This window comes from Tympanuchus pallidicinctus, unplaced genomic scaffold (genome assembly GCF_026119805.1).
Source record: "Tympanuchus pallidicinctus isolate F22 unplaced genomic scaffold, pur_lepc_1.0 scaffold4, whole genome shotgun sequence".
Taxonomy (NCBI): Eukaryota; Metazoa; Chordata; class Aves; order Galliformes; family Phasianidae; genus Tympanuchus; species Tympanuchus pallidicinctus.
The window spans coordinates 14593567-14607826 of NW_026294758.1; the positions used below are offsets into that span (position 1 = coordinate 14593567).

The 14260-nt window shown below is 40.9% G+C and overlaps 2 protein-coding genes across 5 annotated transcripts in view; one reads left to right on the forward strand and one right to left on the reverse strand.

The window, feature by feature from the left end:
• The window catches only part of RASA1 (RAS p21 protein activator 1), a 59823-nt gene extending 57787 nt beyond the window's left edge, over window positions 1-2036 (forward strand). For both annotated transcript variants that reach the window (XM_052700513.1, XM_052700514.1), the window contains one exon: window positions 1171-2036. In XM_052700513.1, coding sequence (XP_052556473.1) covers window positions 1171-1254 — 84 coding nt within the window. In that variant the 3' untranslated portion in view covers window positions 1255-2036. The remainder of the gene's footprint in view (window positions 1-1170) is intronic.
• A 2972-nt stretch (window positions 2037-5008) lies between these two features.
• On the reverse strand, window positions 5009-13620 carry CCNH (cyclin H). 3 transcript variants are annotated; one of them, XM_052700546.1, is made up of 9 exons: window positions 13384-13620; window positions 13129-13251; window positions 12118-12191; window positions 11649-11859; window positions 11217-11380; window positions 9322-9392; window positions 7401-7512; window positions 6793-6853; window positions 5009-5173 (listed from the first exon to the last, which is right to left on the reverse strand). In XM_052700546.1, the coding sequence occupies exons 1-9, from the start codon at window positions 13498-13500 to the stop codon at window positions 5075-5077; spliced, it is 1032 nt and encodes a 343-aa protein (XP_052556506.1). In that variant the 5' UTR covers window positions 13501-13620; the 3' UTR covers window positions 5009-5074. The 3 variants fall into 3 exon arrangements, with proteins under 3 accessions (XP_052556506.1, XP_052556507.1, XP_052556508.1); XM_052700547.1 differs by having other exon boundaries at window positions 5009-5177; window positions 13384-13619; XM_052700548.1 differs by having other exon boundaries at window positions 13139-13251; window positions 13384-13507.
• Between the last annotated feature and the right edge of the window lie 640 nt (window positions 13621-14260).

Here is a 14260-nt window from a genome sequence, read left to right on the forward strand (position 1 = left end):
TGTAGACTTTTGAGATAATGTATTTAGTAATATGCCTCCTTTTCGTCTATTAATTACAGTGAACTTCAAGTAAGGATTTCTTGTTACTGCACGAGTAATGTTTAGTATGTGGTGCTATGCAGGAAATGCCTTTTTTTTGTTTTTCAGGGCAGGGACAGCTGCTGTAGGTGAAGATTTGGAGATTGATAATTAATTCCACTGCTTCTAAATACTCTCTCATAATTACCTTTTTAAAAAATTATTTTCAAGGCCTTAACTTAAACTCCTAAATCTGTATGGCGGATTCTTCTGGAAGCCGATGAGGCCTTTTACTCAAATAATGTGTATTTCAGCAGTACATTTTTTTCCAAACTAGAGGAAAGAACTTGTGTGATGATTTTGCACAGCCTGAGAACACGTTTTTATTCAACTTTATTATGTTGGCAGGAAAAAAAGCACAAGGAATATTGAAATGATCTTTTCTATTAGCAGCAGCTCCAATCTAATCCAGGTTAATAAGGGCAACCCAGCAGTTTAATAGTGAGAAAAAAATCTGTCATGCTCATAATTCAGTCACTGCAACTGGTACTCTTGATGAACAGCAGAAAAACAATGGCAGGGCTGGCAAGGCAGCACAGAAGAAGCTTGCAGTACTACATTCATGTGCTTGTACAAACGAGTGTTGTTTCATTCACAAACCCTCTCATGGAATACTGTAAGTTTAAAAAAAAAATCAAAATAGATCTTTAGAAAAATCTAATATACAAGATGATGAAAGATGTAGTTCTGTTTGTGTCATGCGAAAAATTAACTTTCTACATCAAAGGACAAATTTTTTCTCATGGGTTTCTTCTTTGGCAAAATTCCCTTCTCTTTTTTCCATAGATGCCCTAATGATTCATGGTCACCCTATTTAGTTAAAAACAGTTCTACCATAGTGGGTGCAAGAAAGAAAATAGTCTGAATATCCAACAGTATGTTGGCAGTGCATTTTCTTAGCCTCTGGTAAACCAGAAAGTAATAAGATCAGTGCACACAACGATTAGATTTCACAGTGTTGTTTTCAAGTTCCTTTTTTGAAATTATAAATAATGTCTTATTAATTAGGGAATTAGTGCTGTTGAAAATGCATATCAAGACTTTTTTTCTAGTTGCTAATAATGTCTTGTTGTACTAATTCTTTTTCTACAGCATGTTCTTAAGAAGCTGTTGGCTATTACAGAACTGCTTCAACAAAAACAGAATCAGTATTCAGTGTCTAATAACATCAGGTAGCAGCCCTCTACCTGAATTCTGCATGGATCCAGCATGCCCGACATGGCAACTCACACCAGTATCACTTTCTTCTTGCTCTTGCCAAAAATAGCACACCCTGTCACATTCCCAGTGATGTGTGAACTATGCAAAAAGAAAACAAAGATTCTGTTGGTGAATGATTGTACCAGCAGCTTTTTAAGCTATCTGTGCAGGATGTTTGCACTTTTTTTCCACTTGGAAAGAGTTTTCACAACCTCTGAGCCTTGGTGTACAATTCACCTTCTGCAAAGAAAATGCTGTGACTGTGTCTTGAACTTTGAAAATTACTTTCAACACCTCTAATTGCCAAAGTTTGCTGTCTTGTTGGAAAATATATCAACTGACAAGGAAAGAAATGTTTTGTCTTGACAGCTACATATAACTGGATAACATTTCTTACTGTAATTTCTGACTGGTTACAATAATTATGACTTCTGACTGTTTCAACCACTTTAACTTGTATTTACAGTTTTCAGAATTTGATGTTATGGTAGAAACAATCTTTACTGTACACTTTTATACCATACTGTTTCTCTTGCTGGAATCATGTTGAAAGAGAATATGCAGAATGGATCTCATCAGCTTTATTTTTTGATGTGCCACTGATTCAGTATGAAATAGTTCTTCCATCAAGGACTGTATATCCAGATAAATCACAATGCTTTTGTAAAATGTTTACAACAGTAAATAATTTGAATTCAGTAAATTTATTGATCATTGTATCAGACATGCATGCATTCATTAAACCATTTTATAAAATATGTATTGGTTGGTCTCTTGTGTACTGTAAGTCTACCATGAATCTTATTTTTATACATGAAAAGTAAGTTTTGGAAATAAATCAAGCTGCAGATCAACTCTATGAAAACTGGCTAACTTTGGCTGCTGTGGGATTTTTTTTCTCCTGTCTGCACACATGATTATACTTTGTATTTACAGTGTACCTACTGTCTTTAGTTTTGTGGCATCACTTTAGTGTTTATTATGAATCCGCAGAACAGTACTACCATACTGGTATGCAGTGTAACACACAGAAGCTAGGAGTTTGAGTAAGGGAGGGGAAGAATATTCAGTATGTACCTTTGTGGGTGCTCAGAGTGCGTTTCTACATTCCTCATTCACAGCAACTCTTGGGACTGATCTGATAAGGAGTAAAAGGATGCTGAGAGTCACTGACAAGACTAATGAGATAATCACATAAATAACTCTTGTGTAATACAAATGCAGCTGTTAAGGTATTACACAGCATTTCCCGTCTGTTAAGCATTTTGCTTTTACTTTCACTCTAATGTGAAAGGACTTCATCTGAGTCTCTGCTGTGACACTTCCTTACATGTTCTCAAAATCTCCAATTGCTTTCCAGCTGCCTGCCAGCCTTACCTCAGAGCAGGCAATCTTGAGTGCCATCATACAGCATGTGTGGACAACTGGGCATCAGGCCCAGCTTGCATGGCTTCATGAAAGGCAGGTTCTGCTTGCCAAACCTGATCACCTTCTATAACTGAATGACCCATCTGGTGAATAAGGGAAAGGCTGTTGATTGTGGTCTACCCAGACTTCAGCAAAGCCTTTGATGCTGTCTCCTGCAGTATTCTCCTGGAGAAGCTGACAGCCTGTGTCTTGGACAGATACACCCTGAGCCTTGCACAGAACTGGCTGGATGGCTGGGCCCAGAAAGCAATGGTGAATGGAATTAAATCCAGTTAGAGACCGGTCACAAGTGATGCTTCCCAGGGATCAGAATTGGGGCCTGTCCTGTTTAAAATCTTTACTGAGATGAGCCAGCAGTGTGCCCTTGTGGCCAAGAGGGCCAATGGCATTCTGGGGTGCATTAAAAAGAGCGTGGCCAGCAGGTCGATGGAGGTGATCCTCCCCCTCTACTCTGCCCTGGTGAGGCCTCATCTGGAGCACTGCGTCCAGTTCTGGGCTCCCAGTACAAAACAGACAGGGATCTCTTGGAAAGAGTCCAGCGGAGGCCACAAAGATGGTGAAGGGCCTGGAGCATCTCTCCTATGAAGAAAGGCTGAGTGAACTGGGTCTGTTCAGCCTTGAGAAAAGGAGACTGAGAGGGGACCTGATCCAGGTCTATAAATATCTGAGGTGTGGGGGGCAGAATGGCGAGGCCAGACTCTTTTCAGTGGTGAGTGGAGACAGGACAAGGGGAAATGGCTGGAAACTGCAGCATAGGAAGTTCTGCACAAATGTGGCAAGAACTTCTTTACAGTGAGGTGACGGAGCACTGGAACAGGCTGCCCAGGGAGGTGGTGGAGTCTCCTTCTCTGGAGATGTTCCAGACCTGCCTGGATGCCTACCTGTGCGACCTGCTGTAGGGAACCTGCTTTGGCAGGGGGTTGGACTCGATGATCTCTGGAGGTCCCTTCCAACCCCCACAGTTCTGTGATTCTGTGATTGATGACCTGAATGAGGGACTGAGTGCATCCTTCATATGTTTGCAGATGACACCAAGTAGGAGTGGAGTAGGAAGTCCCTCTGTAGCAATGTGGACAGGCTGGACTGACGGGCTGTCGCCAGCTCTAAGAGGTTCAACAAGACCAACTATTGCTTTGGTCACAACAGCCCCATGCAAAGCCACAGGCTTAGGGCAGAGTGGCTGGAAAACTGTGGAGTGGAAAAGAATCTGGGAGTGCTGACAGCCAGCTGAATGCAAGCCAGCAGTGCCCAGACAGCCAAAAAGGCCAGCAGCATCCTGGCTTGTATCAGAAATTGTAGCTAGCAGGATTGTAGCTAGCAGGAGGTGATTATTACCCATACTCAGCACTGATGAGGCTGCAACTCAAGTACTGTGTTCTTGAGTTTTGGACCCCTCACTACAAGAAAGACACTGAGGCAATGAGTATGCCCAAGAAAGGGCAACAAAGCTGGCAAAGGGTCAGGAGCACAAGTCTCAGAACACAGTAAGGTCTGGTCAAGTCCATTTTAAATTGCAGCTCATAGGAAAAATGAAGTAACAATATTGTTTTCTTCACTACCAGGCTTGCCTGCTTATGTAACACAGCAAGGTAATTAATTAAAATACAGAAATCACAGGGCCAGTTTATAACTTTCCTTTTTTTAGTGCTCTGCTAGCAGGTTACAGCTAGTTCAGAACATATTAAGGATGGCCCATTAAAAGGTGTTTCAGTTAAATCACTCTTCCCTTGGCTGCTAGGTACTATGTAAATGGTGAGGCCTCCTGAGGTGAAACTATGATAGGCTGAGCAGTCAAGGAAGAAAAGCAGCTTTGCCACTGTTAATGATGACTTATGAAAAGCATACTGCCTAGAATAGGTCATTTTTAAAATGTGGTTGGCTGGGTATCATCAGTATAACACAGCAAAAAAATAAAACAACTCTGAAGAACAAATTTGCATCTGCTTATATAAAATAATAATAATGAAAAAAAAGCAATGATGAAAATAAATCTAGAACACTTGAGAAGAGCTTCTCAAATGCAAAAAAATGTTATGAGCAAGGTTATATTCTTCTAGCAGTTTCACTGGCAAACTGGGCAGAGGACAGCATCACATCTTGCTCTTAAGTACTTAAGAATTTATTAGCAGATCTGTGTTGTCCATGTATTTAATCACTTTGCTAAATGCCAGAATTGATGTTAGATACTGCTGTGCTGTAAGCCAATTCTTAAGTTGCATCTGAAGGTGCTGCTAAACCAAAACTTGAATACTTCTTACTGACCTTGGATGGTGAGATGTTTTAAAATAGAGCTACAATTAACTAAAATTTAAAATAAAAGCTTTATTGCAAAGAAATTAAAAAGCGATGTAAAAAAATACCTCCTGCTTCAGTCTACAGAACCTTCGATAAGCAGGTTCACGTGTGCCACAGAACAGTAAGCAAAGGAATAGGCTTCACAAGTCCCCAAGGTCTTCATCAGTCCATTCTTCCTAAGGAAAGGAAAACAAGTGTCATTTTGCAGTAAGGTGACCAAGCAATACAAAACTGTGCACGTGATAGTGCTGCATGTAGTAATATCTTTTATATACATGTTGCTTAAAGAGAGTTCAAGTAATACAACCAACTTTACACTAATCTCTACACTGTGCCTATTGCAAGTAAATGACTTAAACAGCAAGTTTAAACTGATTTTAAAACACATGCTTTATCTTGAGGGATGCCCTTCTGCCAAAATGCTGGTGCAAAAGAAGCACATTAATGATTGACAATACCTTTCCTGCATACTGACAATCTTCTTGCTCCTGACAACCAGCAAGAAACACTGTCATTCCTACCTAATATGTGAGACCAGGCTCCAAACAGAAATACAAATTTTTTCAAGTTCTACACCAAATGTATATGGACAGCTCTGAAAATAATGCCTCCCATTTATTTCCATGGAAACTACAAAAGATACAAAGAGCACACAATAATGCTGTTTGATAGAGAAAATTTTGATACAAAACACTACTTTTTAACACAGTCACCACCATAAGCTGTGCATTTCCAAGAGCAAAAAACAAGAGCATGCCACACTTGTAACTGTTTTGCAAGCAGGTATTCCACTTGGGCTCTGCATCACGCACTGGCCACACAGGTACAGTGTGCAGGTGGAAAAAAAGCCCTGCAGAGCCTGAGGAGAATTAAAAGCAGGAGAGAGGCTGCAGCAGGGCAGAGAGAAGTGCACCTTGAAGCAGGGGACGCCTGGCTGGCACCACCTTTGAGTGTACCACCAGCATGTTCCTTCTCTCTCCTTTCAGCGCTTTGCCATCTCTCAAGGGTCAGCAAGTATAGTGAGTGCACTTGCTTAGGGAGCTTCTGCTTCCTGCTTATGGGCATTATCTAAAATGGATGCCTGTGTGTATGAGTCTGTGCATGTCGAATAAAACCTACAACCCTCTGTGCTGCTCTAAGTGCAGTTTGCTTGCATCTGCTCCTCAGACATCCCATCTCGCAGATCTAAATGTACCCTGAAAGAGCCTTCAACAAGTTCATTATCCATCCAAAAATCCACCCTTCAAATCTGTATCTTTCCAATTTAGAAATAAGAATGAACTGTGGGATGATGTCAGACTTTCCAGAAGTGCAGGTAGAGGACACCGGTTGCCCTTCATCTACTCATAACATCACTCCCACCACAGAAGGCCACTGGAATGGACTACTCATCTGGAGTACCACACGTCCAGGCCAGGGAAACTGAGCACAAGAAAGGCTGGAGCACCTCTCCTACAAAGACAGGCTAAAGAGCTAGGCAAGTCCAGCCTAGAGAAAAGATGACACTGGGGAGACCTCATCATGGCTTTCCAGTACTTTAATTAGTACAGTAATTTAATTATAATTAGCTTATAATCATGAGGGAGACAGACTTTAAGTGGTCTGGTAATGACAGAACAAGAGGAAATGGTTTACAAATAAAAGAAGGGAGATTTACACTAGATGTTTAAAAAACTTTAAAAATATTCTGAGCAACTTTTGTAATGCGAGAGGCAGAAGTTTGTCTCAACAATGTGCGGGTTTTGCCAGTTACTACTGAGTGGAAAAGCAATGTCTTGTACATTAACTGACCTCATCCATTTTAGGCTTTTTTGAGTTATATTCATCATCTTCACCAATTTTCCTCTTCTTCCTAAGCCCCAAACAGGAAAAAACAAGTTTTAGAGTCAGACTCATTATCTGGCACAGTATTTTAGATTAGTTTATGAACAAATCTGTCACATTAAAAAAAAAAAAAAGCTATCAAAATTCAAAAATAGCAGCCTACTAGAAGTTCACAGTGGGTACTAAAATGAAAAGGGCAGATAGAAAACATTAGCAAGGCCTTTACCTGCAACATCATTCTTAAGAAAGTATTAACTCCCTACAGAATTCACATACTTCTGAAGACCATGATTCTCAAGACATATGAGATCATATTTAGAAGCCACTCGGGATTCCAGTTTTGTGTTAAAAAATAAGCACCACTAGGGCCTGCAATGCAAATCAGCATAGAACGTATGTAAGCACTGTTTAACTACCTGATCCTGAGAACCAAGAATCTGAACTGACACTCTTACAATATGTTGACATGTTTTCATTTTCATTCACTGCAAGACCAGCATTAAGTAATGTTCCCACCACATTAAAAAAAAAAAAGAAAAAGAGGGATAATACATTACAGAGCAGTATCTACTTACGTGTTAGTGTTAAGTGAAAGCTCCGGGCTGTGACACTTCTCTAACTTCTGTTTTAGAGCTGCAACCTCTTCAGGTCTTGGCAGTTCGTACTTCTTTATAAGATTTTTCATGCCTGTGGTGGCAACAACATATCTCTAAGCAAATCAGGTAACTCCTATTTCACAAAGTGAACTACACAAGCTCAGTATCAATCAGTAGTGTGGCTACTTTCATGGCTTATCCCTTGTATCTAACCTTCAAATATTGTTTCATCTTTCAAACTTCTGCTAGGTTTTGAAAATATTGTTACTTGTTTTCTAAAATAGACTTCAACAAGCTATAAGGCAAGTATAACAGAAGCTGAAACAGAAAGCTTTCCAAATAAAAACCTTGTATTTTTTCAAAGCAAGCATTAGGTGTTCCAGGTACTAACTTCTCCAGCTCACATAACATTTGCTTATGAAACTTTCCATCTAACAGAGCATTCCAACTTTGGAGAAATTACATACATATGACTTGACTATCATCTCACCATAGTGGTTTAATTCTAAATAACATCAAGATACACCAGCACTGAGAACTACACAGAAACTGGCTGTCAGCATCACAGGTTTGGATTTCAAATGAAATTACAGAATTCACATTGCTCTGCTAGCAAGTTTCAAAATAGGCAATTTTTGTATTCAGCACGGAACCTTACTCTTAATAAAGTTTGTCTTGTGAGAAAGAAAATCAAACTTCTAACTGCTACAGAGGAAACATGACCTCCTCTACCACCACTTCTATGTAAAACAAATTATTCACAGACTTAGCACCTCCACTGCTTCAAAATGTTCTGTCTGTCATCCTGCGTTTGCAGAACAGCAGCCTATAGGGTAAAGGTATCTTCCACAGGATTGCAAGTGAAAGTTATGTGATCCCAAAGTTCCCTCTGCATTTTACTAACAGAAACCAAAAGATCAAATGAGTCTGCTTTTTTGTTCTGTTTTGGGGTTGGTTTTTGTTTTGTTTTGTTTTTCTCTCAGCAAGAAGAGAGAGGGGAAAACACCTCAAAGCTTTATAAATTCAAGTTGAATTGCAGACCTTGGTGACTTGTACTCACTACTGAAGTCGGCTTACTCAATGGGCCAGATTTTTATTTATTTAATTTATTTACTTTTTATTTATTTTTTATTACTAATACTCTCCCATTCTAAATACATGCATTAGCTTAGAATATTAAGAGAAGTGATTACATATAATTCCATACTCCAATCCTGCCATTCAATTAAAAAAGGTAATGAATAATCAGTGCACCATACTTCCACTGTCCTAACAAAACCAAACCATGCTACCACTCTTGGTGTTTCACATAATGTACTTTCTTTGTTTTGCATAAGCAAACCTAAGCATCTTTTGAACTACCTTTATGGCTACAAAACAAAGTGAGTTATAAATCCTGGCAGATCACTTATCACTTGCTAACAAGTCATCTTCTATTAGTAGAAGCAGTTACCTGCGAGCTTTTGTCAAAAGCTATACCCTCAAGTCAGTGAATGGAAAAAAGCTATTCAGCCAAGACTTACACAGAAACATTACTCAGTTTGCCCAAATTGGATCTCTCACTTTTGAAAGTACATCAGTTGCTAACACTTAATTCATTACAACATACATGATTTGAGAATCATCAGGTCCTCTGCTATTTTAATTTCATTTGCTTAACATCAAAGGTAACTCTGAGTGTCTCTCCCCCTGCATCCGTCAAGTAGGAAGTTCACTCTATTGCTAATGTTTTAATTATCTTTGGTAAGCCTTGACGTGAAGAAAATTGTTTGAAGCACACTTTTATTCAAAAAGCAAAAGCTTTAAGTGAAAAAGGTTTGGGGTTGATTTTTTTCTTTGTTTTTTTTCCTCTTCAGAGATGCATTTTCTTTCATATATACTTTTTAAAATATTTACTTACTTTTCATGCCCTCCAGTATTTTGGTCAAGAATGTCCTGTTTTCTTTCAGCATAAAACACTCTGATAAATAACTGCAGAACAAAGCAAAAGAATAAACTCTTAAAGTGCTGTAATAATTTGCAACACCTAGCATTACTTAATAAAATGGATTATTTGTAATTTCTATCTGCTAAAGCTATACAATTCGATTTGATGAAAACACTTCTGTTGCGCAAGTGTTATAAAGTGATAAAAAGTGAGTTGTTCACTTTCAGCATTATTTGTCTACGAAGAACTTGACAAAAGTATTTCCTAACCACATAAAGAACCTAAGGTACCGGCACTGCAGAATTAAACAACTCAGTAAGACTTTGTTAACAGTTAAGTCAACTTAAGATTCTATGAAGTATCACACTATGCATAGTGTGACTACAGGCAAAGCAGATGCTACAGAAGAGTACTCTTCGTGCAGATCAACTGACAGGAAAGCTTGCAAGATGAACTGCTTCCTCTGGCAGTGAGCTCGACCACTGGAAACAAATCCCAAGCGGTCGCTCAGAGTTTGTGTGCACTGCCCTCTCAGATTCAAACTTCCTTTTAGCAAGAAACAGAACACAGCAGAGGAACACTATCCCAGGAGTATTTATCACATTCCAGTGTTAAGGAAAAAGGAATTTACGTTTCCTTAGAAGGTGCACTTCAGTAATGAGACAATACTGAACATATTCTACGTGGCTTCTGAGTAAAAACATGAAATTTGGAGTGATTTCACTTTTAGCACTAGCATTTGCTTTCTCATTTGTGCTTCCACACCTTAAAGCAAAATAAAACAAGCAAAAAAATAAGATGCACACAGCACCTGGCCAAAACCACAAAATACATGAGCAGCAATCCTTGCCAACATCACTTTTTTTTTCCTTGCTGGGAAACAAAATTTGTAGATAAAATTCACGGCTTGGTCTGTGCAAAATAACAATTTATTCAACTCAGTCAGCTGCAGCTCTCAGCTTTCTGATGCACCAGCCACCATGAAGACAGTAACTGTTGAAGACAGCAACTGAGAGCTGTCCAGTTTATAACACCTACTCTTGTGCAACTTTAAATGAATTTTTGTGCTGACCTCATAACTGAAGCCACTATTTGCCAGTGCACAGTTGCAGTTTTTTTTTTCCTTAAGTTGTAACTTTTTGTATACAAACACTAACACTGTGGGAGGAAGAGATTTTCAAACCTCTAGAACTCTATCCTAACCTCAACCTGTCATTTGTACAGGTCAGGTGGAAAGTAAGTTATTTAAACAGAATTGTTTTACTTTATCATCAGCCCTTGTGACTGCAGCGGTTGCACTCTTGATGCAAAACTCAAATGGAGTATCATGTGGTTATAAAGTCCAAATACAGTGGATGCAATTGTATTTCTAAAGAAAAAAGGTCACTTGAGTCCTCAAGCAAAATAAATTATGTCTTTCAGCAACAGTATCAAAGCATTTCATCACAGCTTTGCAAGCAGAAGTAGACAGACCATTCAGAAGAATAGTGCCTTAACACTAGCCTATTTCCAGGGAAATTCAAAGCTCAAGTACAGCACTTACAGTTTCTGCATTCCTATCTGCCATCAGTTCAAAATAATATTATTTGACCCCACAACCTCAGACATCTCTTAAAAACTTTTTTTTTTTCTTTCAACAATTCTTTATGTATTTCATACTCTCACTTCCTATAGTATTTCCAGCTTCTCTACTTCAGTCTTCAGGATTAAAAAATTATCATTACTGCTTTAGTTTTGAAGCACATTTAAGGAATGTAGCAGATTGCTACCAATGAAATAGATACAAATTTCTGTTAGCCAAGAATGTCTAGAGCAAAACAATTTTAAAGACGACACAAACAAAAATTTCAAAGAAAATGAAAGACTACCTTTCTATATTAATTCCTGCTCTTGAAGCACTAGATACTATAGCAGCAAGAGCTATCTGTGAGGGAGTGAAGAGCAGATATGCATCTGTCAGAGCCACTCGATTGAGGAAGTCATCAGCTGTTTTCCTTAAAACTTCAGGGTTTTCCAGCAATGGATACCGAGTCTAAGAAATATTTGGGAAAGTTAAGCAGCTATTCCTGTTAGTCTGTGAGCTCAACACACAAAATTCAACAATTTTCTGTAAAGCAGAAGAGTGACAAGCCATCTCATTCCTAAAATGTTTAAAGACCACAGCAACACACACCTCCTTTCAGATATTTTCTGCCTATCACTTTAGAACCCATACCTTTATGAGCACAGAAACAAAAGCATAAAATCCGTATTTGTATTACATTAAAATATAAAGTACATAGCAGATAAAACGGCATTACCTTCAAATCAATTAGAATTCCCTCAAATGGCCTGTATGGATTGTGCACAATAAGATGGAAGTTCAACTGCTGAATAAGCAGTAGTTCATATTCCAGTATCTGTTCAAGAGCTTTTTCTTGCCCTAGGGGACTTTCTCGAAGGTTACCAACAAACTGAGAGCTGGACACATTAAACTCATCTACTTTACAGGCTAAGAATGCACATGTTAGCCTTGAGCAGTTTGGGGGAAAGAAAAAAAGCAAACAATTAATACATTCAGCCTTTTATCGAAAGTTCCGCGCAGATTTATTATTATTTTAAAAGTTTCTGAAGTACTACATTAAGAATATAATAAACTTTTCCAAGTGGAAACGGAAAGTGACCACACTTTTTGCATTTCCTTTCCTATTTTGTTCATATCTTAACAAATAAAGTAATACTTCTATTATTCTGATCGGTACAATAACTCACAATGTGTTGAAAACTCACATTATTATCCGAGGATGATACTCCATCACTGAGTTATTGAGATAAAAACGTTTGAAATACATGCAAGCTGTTCCCTTAATTTTTAGAAAGAGAAGGAAAGAGTTAAATGCAGAAATAAAAGTGGATTAAGAAACAATAATAATAAAATTCATAAAACAAAGTCTGAATGCGTACTATTGGCATACAAGATACACAAGCACACTAAAATTCACAGAATGCCGTGTCATTCAAAGTCTAATTCATTTATGCATGCAAAAACCCTACAAAATAGCAGTTTTATGTCATTTTTAGATGTTTATTCATGAATACAATGTGCAGTCTAGAATACCTTCATTACAATCTCATCATTGTATACTTCAGTCCGTCAGTGCCAAGTTTCCAAATTAATGTGAACTCCATCAGCACAGATCAAGTATTTCCAACCTCTTAATAGCGAAGTTTGACTCAGCACATGTACCTTACTGGGCCCAGTTCTCAAATGTAAAGATGGGGTTCACAGCACATAACAGTGCCTACTGTGACACAGCCAAAGTGCATACAAACAAGACGCTCATCATTTTGTTATTCACCACAGCAGCCAAAGAGACTACTGGTGGGATGCTTCCGAACAACACGCTTAGAAGTGAAGCACAATTCAATTCCCTGCTTCAGCTGTAAGTCCTCCTTCCTCCCTCTCAATGCACTCAAGTCACTGGGGAAACTTTAGAGGGAGAAATTTTTCATTGAGGGAGCGGTGAGGCCCTGGCCCTGAGGGGGTGGTGAGGCTGCACCGGGAGCTGCTCAGGTCCAGGATGGACGGGGCCTTGTGCAGCCTGAGCTGGGGGGGCAGCCCTGCCCACAGCAGGGGGGTGAGCTGGATGGGCTCCGAAAGCCCTTCCAAACCAAAACCAAAACGGAAGTAAGCCCAACCGAGCTCAACTCCTGCAGGACCACTAAGGAAACCAATCTTTTCCCGGACGGCAGAGCCATGAGGAAGCGCGGAACACCTCACGACGGAACGCTTCTGCTTACCACCACAGACCGTGGCATGGCTGGCTTGAAGACGGCACAGAAATCCAGCAGCCTCTTCTCGTAGTACTTGCATATCGCCAGCTCCTCGTGGGCCTCCAGCAAGAAAGAGTCACCCTGCTGCACCTGGGGGAAACACACCGATCTGAAGAGGCCCGGCCCGAGCCGCCCCTCCCCTCGGCGGCCCCGCAGAGGCGGCCCAGCCCACCACGTCCCCCCCGCCCCCCCCCCCCCCCCTCGCCCCGCCCTGCCCCGCACCTTCCCGCCGGCAACCGCTTTGCTGCGGAATTTTCTGTTGGCATCGGCCCGGCTCCGCGCCAGATCCTCCTCGCTTCGGAAGGTCCAGTACCGCCGCTGCGTGCTGCTGTAGAACATGGCTTCCCCGCCGCCAACCGGCCGCGACGGGGGACCGAACCGCAGCGCGCACCGCGGAGCGCTCGCTGGCAGCCGTAGTGCGGAACGCCGCGGCACCCAATATGGCGGCACTCGGGGGCGGGGAAAGATGGCAGCGCGGGCTGGGCGGGCCGCGCAGGCTGCGGTGAGCGCGGGAGGGTGAGACCGGGCTGCACGGGCGTCGGCTGGTTAAAGGAAACGGGGGAGGTAAGCCAACTGGCTGCAAATCCGGAAAACCGAAAAAAAAAACCAAAAAACCCATAAATGTTAATCTGCTGCTGGATCTTTCCACAAAACGGAAAACGAAATGGGAGCTTCGGGGAGTGAGGGAACTGGGGTCTGGTCTGGGGCGAGTGCAGCTTGAAATACGTGCAACTATAGGAAAATTCAGAAATGAGCAATCTGCTTTTTCTTTTGGCAATCACACACCTGGAGGACTTGCTGCTGCTGCTATGGTTGGACTTACGTTTTCATTTATTTGCTAATAATAACGACAAAATCACAGAATATCCCCAGTTGGAAGGGATACACTGGGATCACCATGCCCAGCCCTGGGCTCCACATAGCAGCGCCGAAACGCCAGCGCTATGTCTGAGTTGTGTCCAGACACCCCCCTGAGCTGCAGCAGCTCGGGGCCGTGCCCTCTGCCCTGTGCAGCCCATTCCGTGCCCACCGCCCTCCGGTGCAGACCCCTTTCCCTGACCCCGAGCTGCCCCTCCTACGACACAGCTCGGCCCTGTTG